General features: G+C 45.3%; 1 protein-coding gene across 2 annotated transcripts in view; it reads right to left on the bottom strand.

The window, feature by feature from the left end:
- ARHGEF12 (Rho guanine nucleotide exchange factor 12) overlaps nucleotides 1-14,012 on the bottom strand; it is a 3,716,336-nt gene that overhangs the window by 915,218 nt on the left and 2,787,106 nt on the right. For both annotated transcript variants that reach the window (XM_044081016.1, XM_044081015.1), the window contains one exon: nucleotides 44-136. In XM_044081016.1, the coding sequence (XP_043936951.1) occupies nucleotides 44-136 (93 nt within the window). The remainder of the gene's footprint in view (nucleotides 1-43; nucleotides 137-14,012) is intronic.

The raw sequence follows: 14,012 nt of genomic DNA, 5'->3' as shown, positions 1-14,012 counted from the left end.
TCTGACTGGAGACATTTACGAAGGTGCCAAATGTAGTACTTACATTCTAATAGGGCTTGCTACAGTGTGTGGTAAAATCATCTCAGGAGGCTTGTCTTTCATTGATCCAGCCAAACGAATAATGAGGTCCTGCCAACTGTGTATGAAAAAGAAGAGAAACATTAGAGGACACTTGCAGGTTTGAAATGGCAGGTTTAACAGAATATCAACAAGGGAATACAACAGCAGACTAGTTAAATATATAACAGCAAAAACCTGCAGTAAAGAAGAAATTTTGCAAAACAAAGTAACTCAGCAGTTTACATTTCCTGAGAAGACTTTTCAAACTAGGGAGTAATTCTGATGAGAAGGGGGTCAAATAAGGACAATGAAGTTAGAAGTTTGACATAATAGTGAAAAGTAGGATATTTATGATTGTATGATAATAACGAAAAGGAATGGAAATATCTGAAGCAGGCAACGGCACAACCCTGAAGGATGCATCTGATCTTTCTATCACACACAGCTCTTTTACTAAGAACACAACACGGGACCTGGAGGTGAGTGGTCTGATAGCCTGCTGAAAGCTAAGGCTACTGCAAAGTATGAAATGCACAGGCTGAGGTATACTTTTGAAGTATTCTTTCATTTTTAGGTGCAGATGGGGAAGATGGTGTGTGTGTGTGTGGGGGGGGGGGGGATTAGCATAACTGAATCCATTTGACATCTAAGAAAGTACAGTTGTGTACACTTACCATAAATGTAGATGTTTGAGTGTATTCACTGTTGTAGTCATCACATTTGGGTTATCTGCCTGCAGGTAGCCCTCAGTCGGCCTGAATACCAGAGTCTTGGGGTTTGTGTGTCAGATGCTGTCGCTTCTTCCATGATGTCAGGTCTATAAAACATGCAGCCGACACCATTACATCAGTTTTTCTTGCCCCAGATGTCAGATGCCCCCAAAATAGGAAGCAATTATATGGTGTGGAACACCCCCAGCAAAAAGCAAATACACATAGTATAAGACATGCCAAACCAAAAAGGATAGGTGAGAGCAAAGACAATCAGAGGGCTGGAGGGAGGGTAACCAGGACTGCAACAGTAAATACACTCTAACATCTACATATATGGTAAGTGTACACAACTGTACTATGTTCTTACTGTTTCACTGTTGCAGTTATCACATTTGGATTGATTCCCAAAGCTAAGGAAGGGTGGAGGTAGATTAAGAATCATTAGGACTGGCAATCAGGTCCTGTAAGACTGCTGTGGCAAATCCAGCTCTGGATTTAGAAAAGATAGGCAAGTGGTAATGCTTGGTGAAAGTGTATACAGAGCTCCAGGTTGCAGCTTCCAGGATATCTCTGGTAGGGACTCCTCTGAGAAATTCAGTACAGGTAAATGTAGCCCTAGTGGAATGTGTTCTTATCCCCTGTGGGGTAGGTTTTCCATGGTGCTTGTAGCAGAGATGGATGCAGTGTGCTATCCAATTTAGATATGGTTTGCTTTAAAATGGCCTTCCCCTCTGCCCCTGCAGCAAAGCTGACTAGCATCAGGTCAGATTTTCTGAGAGGCTTAGTCCTGTCCAAATAGAATCTAAACTGCCTGTGCACTTCTAGAGAATGCAGTATCCTTTCCCATTTATTTTGAGGATTAGGGAAAAAAGCAGGCAAATGTATGGACTAGTTTAAAGCCACACTAGACACCACCTTGGGCATAAAAGATGGGTTATCCCCAAGGGAAACCCTGTCCGCATGGAAGATAATGAAGGGTTCCACTGCCATAAGGGTCTGCAGTTCAGACACTCTTCTTGCTGAAGTGATGGCTAGAAGTAAAGCAGTTTTCCAAGAGAGGAGTTTCAACTCTGCTGTAACAGCCAGTTCAAAGGGGAGAAGTATACATTTTTTCAATACAAAGTTAAGGCCCCAGGCTGGAGTGAGAGCTCACCTGCGGGGTCTTAAATTTTTGGCCCCTCTAAGGAACTGTTTTACCAGAGGATGAGAGAAGAGGGGTGGCTCAGTATTATAATGGGCTGAGATGGCAGAGGCATGAATCTTAATTGAAGAGAAGGATAGGCCCTTGTGGAGCATTTCTGTTAAGTAATCTAGTATATGAAGTAAGCTGGCCACATTTTTGCCCATCCCTTGAGACTGGCTCCAAGAACAGTATCTTTTTCACTCTTCTGAATAGGATTTTCAAGTACTAGGCCTCCTTGGCTCAAGAATAACATCCAGCACCTGCTTACTGAGGGTTGCTAGAGATGAGTTCAAGGGATTAGCCAGGCTGCAAGGTTCAGGGTCTGAAGCTGAGGGTGCAGAATTTGGCCCCCCTGCTTGGACAGCAGGGAAGGGGTCTGAGGCAGGAGCCATGGTTGTAGCAATGTCAGACTGCGCAAAAGAGGATACCAGTGCTGGTGTGGCCAGTCTGGTACGATCAGGATTGTCCTGTTTGATCATTAGTAGAACCTTCGAGAGGAGACGCAGAGGGGGAAAGGCATAGACTGACAGGCTTTCCCAGGAAAAGGACAGGGCATCCGCCTTCCAAGCTTGGCTGTGGGGATTTCTGGTGCAGTATTTGTTCAACTGATAGTTCTGAGGGAAAGCAAACAGGCCCACCTCTGGTGTTCCCAATCTGTTCCCCGAAAGCTTGAATATTTTGGGTTCCAGTTTCCATTCATGTGGGTCCATGAAATTTCTGCTCAAGTCGTCTGCCAATGAATTTAGCTTGCCTGGCAGGAATTGAGCTTGTAGGTGCACTTGGTTGCTCAAGGCTGTCTTCCACAGAGCCATGGCTAGTCTTCAGAGGGGGTAAGAATGTGTACCCCGGCCCCCTGCTTGTTTATGTACCACATAACGGTGGTGTTGTCCATCTTTACCATTAGTTGTTCTGGAAGAATGTGGTCCTTGAAGGCTGTCAGAGCAGTCTGTACAGTTAACATTTATTTTTGATTGATATGCAGGTGCATTTGACTTGGGTTCCATTTGCCCTGAATGCACTTCCCTGCCAGGTGAGCCCCCCATGCATAGTCTGATGCATCTGTTGTTAGGGTTTGCGTGGCAGTGGGTGGTGTGAAAGGTAGTCCCTTGTTTTGGTGGCAGGCCTCTGCCCACGAAAGGAACTCTAGGCGTAGGCAAGGTATGATAGGAATCATTGTTTCTAGGTCTTGAGAATGTTGACACCATAGGCTTTTTAGATACAACTGTAGTTTCCTCATATGCAGTCTTGCATATGGAATTAGAAGAATGCAGGAGGTCATGAACCCCAAGGCTTGCAGTATTTGTCTTGCAGATAGCAGGGTTTTTGTCGCCACTTGTTTGAAGTAGGTTGTCAAATGAATTTGCTTTTCTGGCATGAGGTAAGCCATCTGGGAAGTTGTATTCAAGCTTGCTCCCAGGAATATAATTTGTTGACAGGGTACCAGGTATGATTTCTTTTCGTTTATGGTGTACTCCAGACAAGCTAGAACCCTTTTTACAAAGGCCAGATGATTCAAAAGTATGTCCTGGCTTTCTGCCTGAATTAAACAATAGTCCAGGTATGGGTATATTTGAATATTTCTTTGCCTGCAAAATGCAATAACTGGAGCTAGGCACTTTGTGAATACCCTGGCCACAGTAGATAAGCCAAAGGGCAGTGCAGAGAACTGATGGTGTGTGTAGCCTGCTTTGATGCGTAGGTATCTTCTGCAAGATTTCCTGATTGGGATGTGCAGGTATGCTTCTTTTAAATCTTGTGTTGCCAACCAGGCATCTTTGCCTAGCATAGGAAGTAATTGGTGAAGAGTCAGCATCTTGAATTTTGGAATCTCCAAAAAGGTGTTTAGATAGGACGCCATGAATTGTCTTTTCTGTGTACCAGGAAAAGTCTCTAGTAGAAACCTTTTCCCTTTTCCTCTTCTAGTACCAGCTGAATAGCCCCCATGCTTAAGAGAGAAAGTACTTGGTTTTGGCCCTCTGCCCACTGATTTGGGGGTAGGTCTGGCCACCCACTTGGTGCTGGCAACGTGTGAAAGTGAAATCTGTATCCCCGGGACACTATATTTAAAACCCATTTGTCCTGGGTAATGAGTTCCCAATTCTTTGCATGAAGAGCAATCTTTCCCCCCAAAGGGGCAGTCAGTTGATAAGTGCTTGGAAATTTTAAAAGGAAGTCATTGAGGGGGGAGTCTTATTATTCCCAGACTTGGAAGTGGAGGCCCCCCACTGCTTAGTTCTGTGAGTCCCCTGGGACTGAAACCTGGGGTTTTTGCTGTGTCTGGGTTTGGCTTCAGAAAACCTGGAAGGGGCTGTAAAGGACCAATTCTTAGAGGGCCAGTGCCTACTAAATCTAGGAGGCTAAACTTGTAAAAAATCTTTAACAGTTTGTATAGATTTAGCTTTATCTTCCATCTTTTTAAGAACTTCCTCAGTCTTGTTGCCAAACAGGTGGTCCTGATTTAAAGGAGCATCCAACAATTCAGCTTTAACATGATCAGGCAGAGATTGCTCCTTAAGCCAAGCATGCCTTCTGAGCACAGACCCAGTAACAGCAGCCCTGCAAGAGGCCTCTAATGAATCAAAACCACATTGCAATGAATGTTTTCCTACTTGTTCGGCAGAATGCATTAAAATCCTGTAATTCTTTATTTTCCACGGTGTCAGGAATCAATATAATTTTCTGTTTAAGCAGTCCAATAACATGTTGCTGATATTTTAACATATGAAACTGGCAGTTTAAAGCCCTAATGGCCAAGGTTGCAGAAGTGTAAACTTTCTTACCCCATCTATCCAGCACCCTGAAGTCTCTATCAGAAGGGGTAGGATTTTTAGCAGTAGAAGCCTTAATGCCCTTGGGCCCCTGTGAAATAGTCTCTGGATCTGCAATAGGATTTTTGAAAAGGAACTTGTGGGACTCAGGGACCCTGTAGTATCTGTCAGGTTTTCTGGGAGCAGGAGGCAGGGAATCAGGGGCCAAACTAGATTCAGAGAAAGCATCATCAACAATGTCTAGTACAGGAGGAATAGCTAAAGGCCTATGCTGAGGTAGGAGAAGGAAATCCCTAAGCCTCTTTTTTGAATCAGAAAAATCCTGGCTTTCCCAGTGGAAATGCTCTCAGAGTATGTAAGGTTTCCCTAAAAGAAAAATCCTCAGGAGGGGAAGCAGAGAGAATAGAGTCCTCTGCATCAGAATCCTCATAAGTAGGTAAGGGCAAATCCAGATCATCAGAAGAGGGAGAAAAAACAGGATCCTGATCAGAAGATTCATAATCAACTTCAGTCATAGGCCTCTTAGAAGGGGGGGGAGGTTGGCTACCCCTGATTAGAGTTATTAGATCTTCAGCCATTCTTATCATTTGTATTTTAGGCATAGAGGCCTGAGCATGTTGTCTGGGTGTTGTTTTTTTAGACATGGATCGAGATTTAGGCCCAAGTAATGAAGGAGGTGTCAATTTAATATGCAAGTCCATAGGCCTGAATACACCCTCAGAAGCCGGTGCCTGCACAGCGGCTCTGGACCCATCCAAGGTAGAGACATCCGCGGGTTCCATAGTTGAAGTATCTCACGGCATACCAGACTCCGAATGAGTCTCAGTAGAGGCCTGCGAATCAGAAGTAGTAGGTATCAGGGGCTGCAAAAGCGCCTCACTGAGTACCGGCGAACTGGCGACTGGCTTAGGAGAAGTGTCGTCGGCAGTTTTAGACCTCTGCGGCCTGCCTCTGTCTTTAACTTTGTGTTTTATCAGAATCCCGGTAGTCGGATGACTAACTGATTGGATAATTAAACAGGGAACCGAAATATTTAGAGGCGAAAATATACAGACGGATAGTGCGCTGATTAAATAAAGCGCAAAACCAACAACAAAGTACATCGTGGTCAGGGCCTAGGCAAGGAATACAGTACGAATGAAAATCTTTAGGAGGTATTCGCTTTCCACAAGTAATGCAATTATTAACTTTTACTGAGATCAGTAAGGAGCAAGAAAAAGTTTCCCCAACGGGATACTTAGCTTTAGTTGAAGACTTCGGTTCTGAAACTTCAAGTGCACGTAAGAGCCTGAAGTTCTGAAAGTAAATAATGTGGGAAGAAATAGCCAGGGAATTGTTATGGCTAGGCTTGTATAGGCCCTAGGGCTGATAGCCTAGTACCAACCTATGAACTCAAATGAAAATTTCAGGAGTCGGCCGACCGGCACTTGCGAACTGCTTCTGCTTCGGGCACTGCACGGCAAGAAAGACTGATGTAATGGTTTCAGCTGCATGTTTTATACCCCTGATGACCCGACGTCAATGAAGAAGGGACAGCAACTGACACAGGACCCAAGACTTTGTTAATCAGGCTGACTGGGGGCTACCTGCAAGCAGATAACATAACTGTAATGACTGCAACAGTGAAACACAAAGAACATCCACTTTTGGCATGAAAGAGGTGTTAGTCCTGAGAAAAACTCTGTCTGGGTTAAAAATAAGAAAGGGTTCAGTGCACGTAAGAGCCTGAAGTTCTGAAATCCATATTACAGTTAATAAGACCGTAAAAAAGCTGCTTTTCAGAGAAGTTTGTCAGCTATAGCAGTATGCTCAAAAAGAGGTAATGTAAGCTTCTTCAGCACACAGTTCAGATCCCGACAGAGAGTGGGAGCTCTTCTAGAGGACTTAGGTGAATGACACCCTTAAGAAATTGTTTCAACAGGGGTGAGTGTAGAGAGGAGGCTGCATAGGAAGGCAGGCAGAGATGGCAGAAGAATTATTTTTTATGGAAGAGTAAGACAGACCAAATTTAAATAAATGAGTAAAGTAAGCAAACATCTGGTTGATCTCCATTGATTTGGGAGAAATATGTTGCTGTTGGCACCAAAAAGAAAACCTGTTCCAATTGCATGATTTTCTGGTACTAGGTTTTCTTGCTTCTTTCAAAATGTCCAGTATGTCCTTGTCCAAGAAATGGCCTTGAGAAGCAGCTAGTGGATCAACCATGCTGTCAGTCTCAAAGTCTTGAGCTTGGTGTATATGATGGAATCACTTTTTTGAAGGAAGATCCACCAGTTGAATTAACAACCATGCTGTCTCAATGCTCAGGCTGTGAAGGGGAGAAAACCAATGCTGCCTTGGCCAAAAGGGGACAATAAGAATCACTCTTGGCCCTTCCTCCATGATTTTCAGTAATACCCTGGGGATGAGGGGTGTAAGAGGGAATGCACAAATTAACAGACCTGTCCATTGGAAGAAGGCATCCGTCCTACAGGCCTTTGGATGTTTGACCCTTGTGGAAATTTTTGATGTTGGCAGTTTTGACCTAAAGCAAAAGGCTTTACTTCTGGTACACTTTAATCTTGGCTAAGGAGTTGGAAGATGCTCCTATTTAAGGTCCACATGGAAGGGTCCACCTCTGACCAGCTGAGGTGATTTCTGAGAGAGTTGCTTAACCTGGCAAGTACTGGGCTAAAAGATGGATGAAGACCCATGCTTTGTGCGGTGTCTCATAAGGATATGGTCAGGCAGCAGAGTGGGTAAGAGTGAGTTTCCCCTGTTTCTTTGTGTGTCACATCACTGTAGTGTTGTCTGTCTGTATTAGCAGTCTTCCTGAATTTTAGTCTCCTTGAGAGTTAGGATGACCTTGAAGAATAAACAATTTTCTTTAGATTTATTTGCTTTTTCAGGAAAATGGGTGCCCATTTTTCTTGAACTTGGAGGACACTGGAGTGTGATTCCCAAGCCAGATCTGAAGCATCTGTGTTTAGAGTCTCAGTTGGTTGAGATGGTTGAAAGATCTTGAAGGGTATCCCTAAGAGCAAAGATCCACCACAAAATCACTATTTTTACACAAGGAAGGGGTGACATTTCAAACATTTTTCAAATATCACTAGATTTTCCTCATGTGAAATCTGGCTAGAATAAAGAATAGTTGTGTAAAATCTTACTATAGCCTTAGATGTCCTCTTCCATGTTGCAGTATTCTTACTATGGTATCATCCGCCTCAGGTGACCTGTATGTTGGCTCCTATACAAAAGCTTTCAGCCTGGTTGCTGTTGGTGTGCGGGACATCACACGCAGAGCCATAAACCATTGACATTAACTTACTGCCCAGTCGGACAGTAGCCTAAGAGATGCCAAATGATGTCCTTCAGACTGGTGGAATGCCACAGACTATCCAAAAATGAACCTAGTGCCAGTAAGGGCTCTGTGAAGGGCCACAGACCTGTAGATATGAAACTATGGGGTCAGGAGGGAGGGAAGGAATACTGCAACATGGAAGAGAAGGACATCTATGGTTATGGTAAGATTTTACACAAGTATTCTATGTCCTTCTATTCTCATGTTGCAATATTCTTACTTTGGGAGAGCACCATAGCTCAGGAAGGAGGAAGGGTGGAGGTAGAGGTTTGCAGATTCCAGAAATCCTTGCAGGATTGCCCTTGCAAAACTTGCGCTGGCTCTTGAGATATGGTCCAGTTTGTAATGTTTGGTGAAGGTATGTACAGTGGACCAGTTGGCTGCCTCAAGGATGGTAGCTGTGTCTAGGCCTCTGAAGAAGGCTTTGGAGGAAGCTAATGCTCTAGTAGAATGAGCCCTGATCCTAATTCAGGTCTTTTTCATGGTATGAGTAGCATAAACAGATAGTTGTCCTGATCCAACAGGAAATAGTCTGTTTGGAGACTGCCTTGCCCAGGGCTCTGGGATGGAATGAAACAAAAAAGTTGATTTGATTTCCTGATGGATTTGGTTTTGTCCAGATAAAAATCTTACTAGTCTGTGAATGTCCAGGGAGTGTAGTATTCTCTCACTGTCATTCTGGGGAGAGGAGAAGGTGGTTGGTAAGTGAATGGACTGATTTAGTGATAGCTCATTGACCATTTTGGGCATGAAGGAGGGGTTGGTGCGCAGGGTCATCCTGTCTTTATGGAAAATAGTGTAAGCAGGGCATGCCATGAGTGCCTGGAACTCTGAGACCCTTCTTGCTGAAGTGATGGCTACTAGCAAAACTGTTTTCCATGTGCAAAACTGCAGGGATGCAGAAGTGGATGGTTCAAATGGAGTCCGTGTAAGTTTCTCCAGGATATAATTTAGGTCCCAGGGTGGTGGGATAGGCTTTCTGGGTGGTCTTATGTGCAAGACCCTTTTTAAGAATGATTTAAAATCCAACCTGCAGAATAAAGGAGGCCCCAGGGGTAGGCAGGCAGAGAGTGTAAACAGGTGCACTTTCACTAAAGAGTATGGAAGATCTGCTTTAATCAGCTCACACACATAAGCTAAGACTACAGGGACATCTGCTAGAAGGGGGTCCTTATGTCTTTGGAGACACCATTTGGAGAACTCTCCCATTTAGAAATGCAGGATCTCCTTGTATTGGGTTTCCTGGCCTCTTGCAGGATAGAAAGCATGTCCTTTGTGTAGCAGTGTCTGAAGGGTACTAGAAGTTTATCACCCAGAGAGTAAGGCTCAGCATCTTTAGATGTGGATGGATGAGAGTTCCCTTCTGTTGTTTTAGTAGGTCCACCTTGTGCGGTAACTTGTGGTGATTGCCCTTGGCGAGGGATTGTAGAAGGGGGAAGCAATGCTGCCTTGGCCAGTAGGGAGTCACCAGCAAGATTTTTGGCATGTCTCTACTGATCTTCAGGAGGACTTTCTGAATGAGAGGGAAGGGGGGAAAGGCATACAGAAACCGTCCCTTCCATGACATGGTGAAGGCATCCACTCTCCAAGCTGGGGGAGAATGGTGTTTGGTACAGAACTTTATCAGTTGTCTGTTCTGGAGGGAGGCAAGCAGATCTATATGTTGTGTACCCCATCAGTGGATTAGGTCTAGGAAAACCTCTCTGTGAAACATCCACTCATGATGCAGAGAGAATGATCTGCTTAGAGCATCTGCCTGAAGGTTGTCCTGCGAAGGGATGTATGCTGCCTGTAGAGATAAGTTGTTCTGTGAGGCTAATTCCCAAATTTGTATAGACAGCCTGCATAGAAGGTAGGACCTGGTCCCCCCATGTTTGTTGATGTACCACACGACAGCTGTGAAGGTTAGCAGAGGGCCTGGCTGAAGGATAAGGAGAAAAGCCTTCAGGGATAAATGAACCACTGTCATTTCCCTGACGTTGATATGTTTCCTCAAGAGGGATGCCTGCCAAGGTGTTTATATCTTTAGTCCCTTCATGGTAGCCCCCCAGCCCAGATCCGAGGCATGTGTGTGCATATGTTGAGCTGGTGTGGGGGGAAGGAGGGGTCGTCCTGGATTTCTTTGAACTTCTTGTATCCACCACCTTAGCTCTGTTTGTAGACAAGGTATGAAGGGTATTTGGAAATCTAGAGAATGGCTGTGCTGGGACCATATGTTCTTTAAATACATCTGCAGCTTCCTCATGTTTATAGTTTCATTGTTTAGTACTAGGCTATCTGCCCTGGGGCATTTGTAAGCCTAGCCATAGTGATGTGGCTTTCGCCACCCCATGAAATGGTACAAAAAATGCACAGAATAGATTTAGAATACTGTGCCTCTGACTAGTAGTGACACAGTGACGGTCCCCTTATATAAAAGAATTAGTTTACTGTGCCCCTGTCTAGTAGTGACACAGATGTGACCCCTGGGGTAAACTTACGATCTCCCATCCACTCATCAACATTTCTCTTGGAGAGAGTCAGTGAGGGGCTCTGTCTAACATGAACTGGGATCTTGTTCCAGAGCATGGGAAGCCTCTGGGTTATGAATCTATCCCTCCAGCATGTCCTATTCATACTTGTGCCGAGGTTTAAGTCTTTAGCTCTCGTGGTTCTGATGGATTTGGATTTTTTGAGGTGGAGCATGTCCATCAGTTCCCGATTGGACATGGCCTTGTATGTCAGGCAGAGATCACCTCTGAGCAGGCGGTATGCTACTGAATAGAGCTGGAGTTTCTTTAGTCTGGCAGAATAAGACATATGTTTGTGACCCTTGATCCTCTTGGCGAGGTACTTTTGTGGTCTCTCCAGCTGTTGCAAATGCCGGGTGAGGTACATACCAAATGGGGCATTGTACTCAATCATGGGTCTGATGAGGGAGGAGTATAGGGGTACAATGACATCCTTGGATCTGGATGTGAATCCCTTCACGATAAGGTGTGCAAGGTAGAATGTTTTTCTAACCACTTTGGCAACGTGGGTGTCAAATGAGAGGTCGCTGTCGACTTGGGTCCCTAAGTCTCTGATTACTTTTTCCGTACTCAGTGGGTTGCTGTCTCTGTGATAATTTGTGGGTACTTTGTTTTTCCCAAATGGGATGACTACACATTTTTTGGCATTTAGTTTAAGGCCATGACTCCGGCACCAGTTGTCCGTTTCTGTGAGGCCTTTTTGTAGGATGTATGTGTCCACTGGTGTATCGACTATGGCGCCTAGTTTGCAGTCATCTGCGAACTTTGTCAGCCACAACCCTCCCATGTTTGCTTTAACATCTGAGAAATAAATGCCGAACAAGAGGGGTCCCAGGACAGATCCTTGTGGGACACCACTTGTGATTGGCTTTGAGCCAGACATTGCTCCAGCGATTTTAACTTTATGGGTTCTGTCCTTTAGCCAGTTTGCAACCCATCTAGTGACATAAGGGTTTACGTTTAAGCTGGTGAGCTCATCTATGATGCCTGAGTGAAGTATTGTGTCGAAGGCCTTAGCCAAGTCCAGGTAGGCTGTATGGACTGCTTTGCCCTCATCAATGGCTCTAGTGACTGTTTCGAAAAAGTCAACCAGGTTCAAAAGGCAGGATCTGCTCTTTACACAGCCGAACTGGGTGGGGTCAAGTGTCTGTAGGTCCCCAATGTCTCTGTTTATGAGTTCCATAATTAGAAGTTATGTACTTACCATAACGTTCCATCTGAGTAGGTGGATTCATTTGTCTGCAACCTGTGGGTTATGGATCCGATATCGGATCCGAACCGGCATGGTTTTACCAGCTATGGATCCGAGCTCCTAGCTCCTCCCCTCACCCATAATGCCCTGCTCTCCCTACATGACCTCAGATCAAGTTTGCCCTGAATCAAAATACCCTGAAAGGGGTAACATATAATATGCAGGAAACTGACAAGGCCAGGGGGATAGGAGGGCGGGATGGTTGAAGACAAATGAATCCACCTACTCAGATGGAACGTTATGGTAAGTACATAACTTCTAAATCTGAAGTAGGAGATTCATTTGTCTGCAACCTGTGGGACAGAGTCCCCAGCTACCTGAATCTTGGGCGGCCGTCATGGAAGGATATTCCGGAGCACCGCGGAGCCAAAGGATGCTCTACCTCTAGATGTGATATCCAGCTTGTAATGAGAAATAAAGGTATGGGATGAAGCCCAAGTGGCTGCTGAACAAATGTCATCCAGAGGAATCCTAGCCTTAAAGGCCGCTGAGGTAGAAACTGACCGAGTTGAATGGGCATGGACTCCCTCCGATGCGGGCCTCCCAGAAGCTTGATAAGCTAGAAGAATACACTGTGAAATCTAGAGAGACAAGGATACTTTGGAAATTGGCTTACCCAGATTGAATTTGGCAAAGGAAATGAATAACTGGTTGGATTGCCTATGACCAGCTGTTCTATTAAGATAAAAATGAAGCTGCCTGTGAACATCCAAGGAATGCAGCTTGTATTCACCCTTGTTTTGATATTTAGGAAAGAAAACAGGGAGGTTAATGGACTGATTAATATTTGCTTCTGAGGCCACCTTAGGAAGAAAGGAGGGATTGGTCCTGAGGTATACGCGGTCCGGATGGAAAACCAAGTAAGGAGGCTTTGAAGATAAGGCTTGAAGTTCCGAAACTCTTTTGGCCGAAGTAATGGCCACTAAGAAAGCAGTCTTAAGGGATAAAAATGTAAGATCTACTGTGGCTGCAGGTTCGAATGGGGGAGCGGTCAAGGCCTGAAGAACCAAGGACAGATCCCAAGGAGGAACCGCTTGCTTGACAGGGGACCTAAGGAGAAAGGTGCCTTTAAGGAAGACTTTACACAATTTGGCAGACATAAGTGGTCCAGAGTCATGACCAACATGATAGTGAGAAATGGCCGCAAGCTGCACTTTGACCGTGGAACTACTGGCACCATCATTAAAAAGAGTGGTGAGGAAGTCTAGCACCAGAGGAAGGGGAACCGTGAAGGGATCTAGACCTTGCCGCTCCGCCCAAATGGAGAACCGTTTCCATTTACTGTGGTAAACTTTCCTGGTAGATGGCTTATAAGCCGCTACCAAGATGGCCTTAACGGGAGATGAGATACCGGGAGTCCTAATTAGGAGTGGAACTGGAGCAGCCAAGCCGTTAGCTTCAGGTTGTCCAGATTCGGAGTTGGTAGGTTCGATGGATGCGAAATCAGATCCGGAATGGGATCTAGAATCCAAGGTGGATTCACCGAGTGAGACCTTAGGAAAGTGAACCAGATCTGTCGAGGCCAGAATGGGGCAATGAGGATCATTCTGCACCCCAACCGAGAGGCTTTTTGAAGAACTTGGAGCATCAGAGGCAAAGGGGGGTAAGCATAAAGAAGACCAGGAGGCCAAGCATGCACCAGAGCGTCTCTCGGGGAATCCCCTGGAGGAGGGATTAGAGCGAAAAAACTGTCGCACTTGGTGTTTAAGGGAGACGCAAAAAGATCGCAACAAGGAGTTCCCCACCGTGCGAAGATACGTTTCGCTACTTGAGCATTGAGACACCACTTGCACGGGGAGAGAATGGTGCGACTGAGTTTATCCACCAGGATGTTGGACTGACCCGGAATATGCGTTGCGATGAGAAAGCGGTTGGTGGAGATCGCCCATTCCCACACTCTCATGGCTTCTCGACATAAGGGATAAGACCTGGTTCCCCCCTGTTTGTTGATGTACCAGACCACCGACATGTTGTCTGACTGAATCGCAATTGTTCCCAGGGGAAGAAAGGCCTGAAGTGCTCGCAACGCCAAGAGCACTGCTCTCATCTCTAGAACATTGATATGCAGGGAGGTCTCAGTCATTCCACATGCCTTGGACTGTCCTGCCTGCAAAATGCCCCCCCCACACCCGAGGCGGGAGGTGTCAGTGGTCACCGTGGCGAGAGGGGGAGAAGCACAAAAA

The sequence above is a fragment of the Protopterus annectens genome, chromosome 8.part0 (assembly GCF_019279795.1).
Source record: "Protopterus annectens isolate FY-2018-M chromosome 8.part0, PAN1.0, whole genome shotgun sequence".
Lineage (NCBI taxonomy): Eukaryota > Metazoa > Chordata > Ceratodontiformes > Protopteridae > Protopterus > Protopterus annectens.
This window is presented reverse-complemented; position numbering and strand designations above follow the sequence as displayed.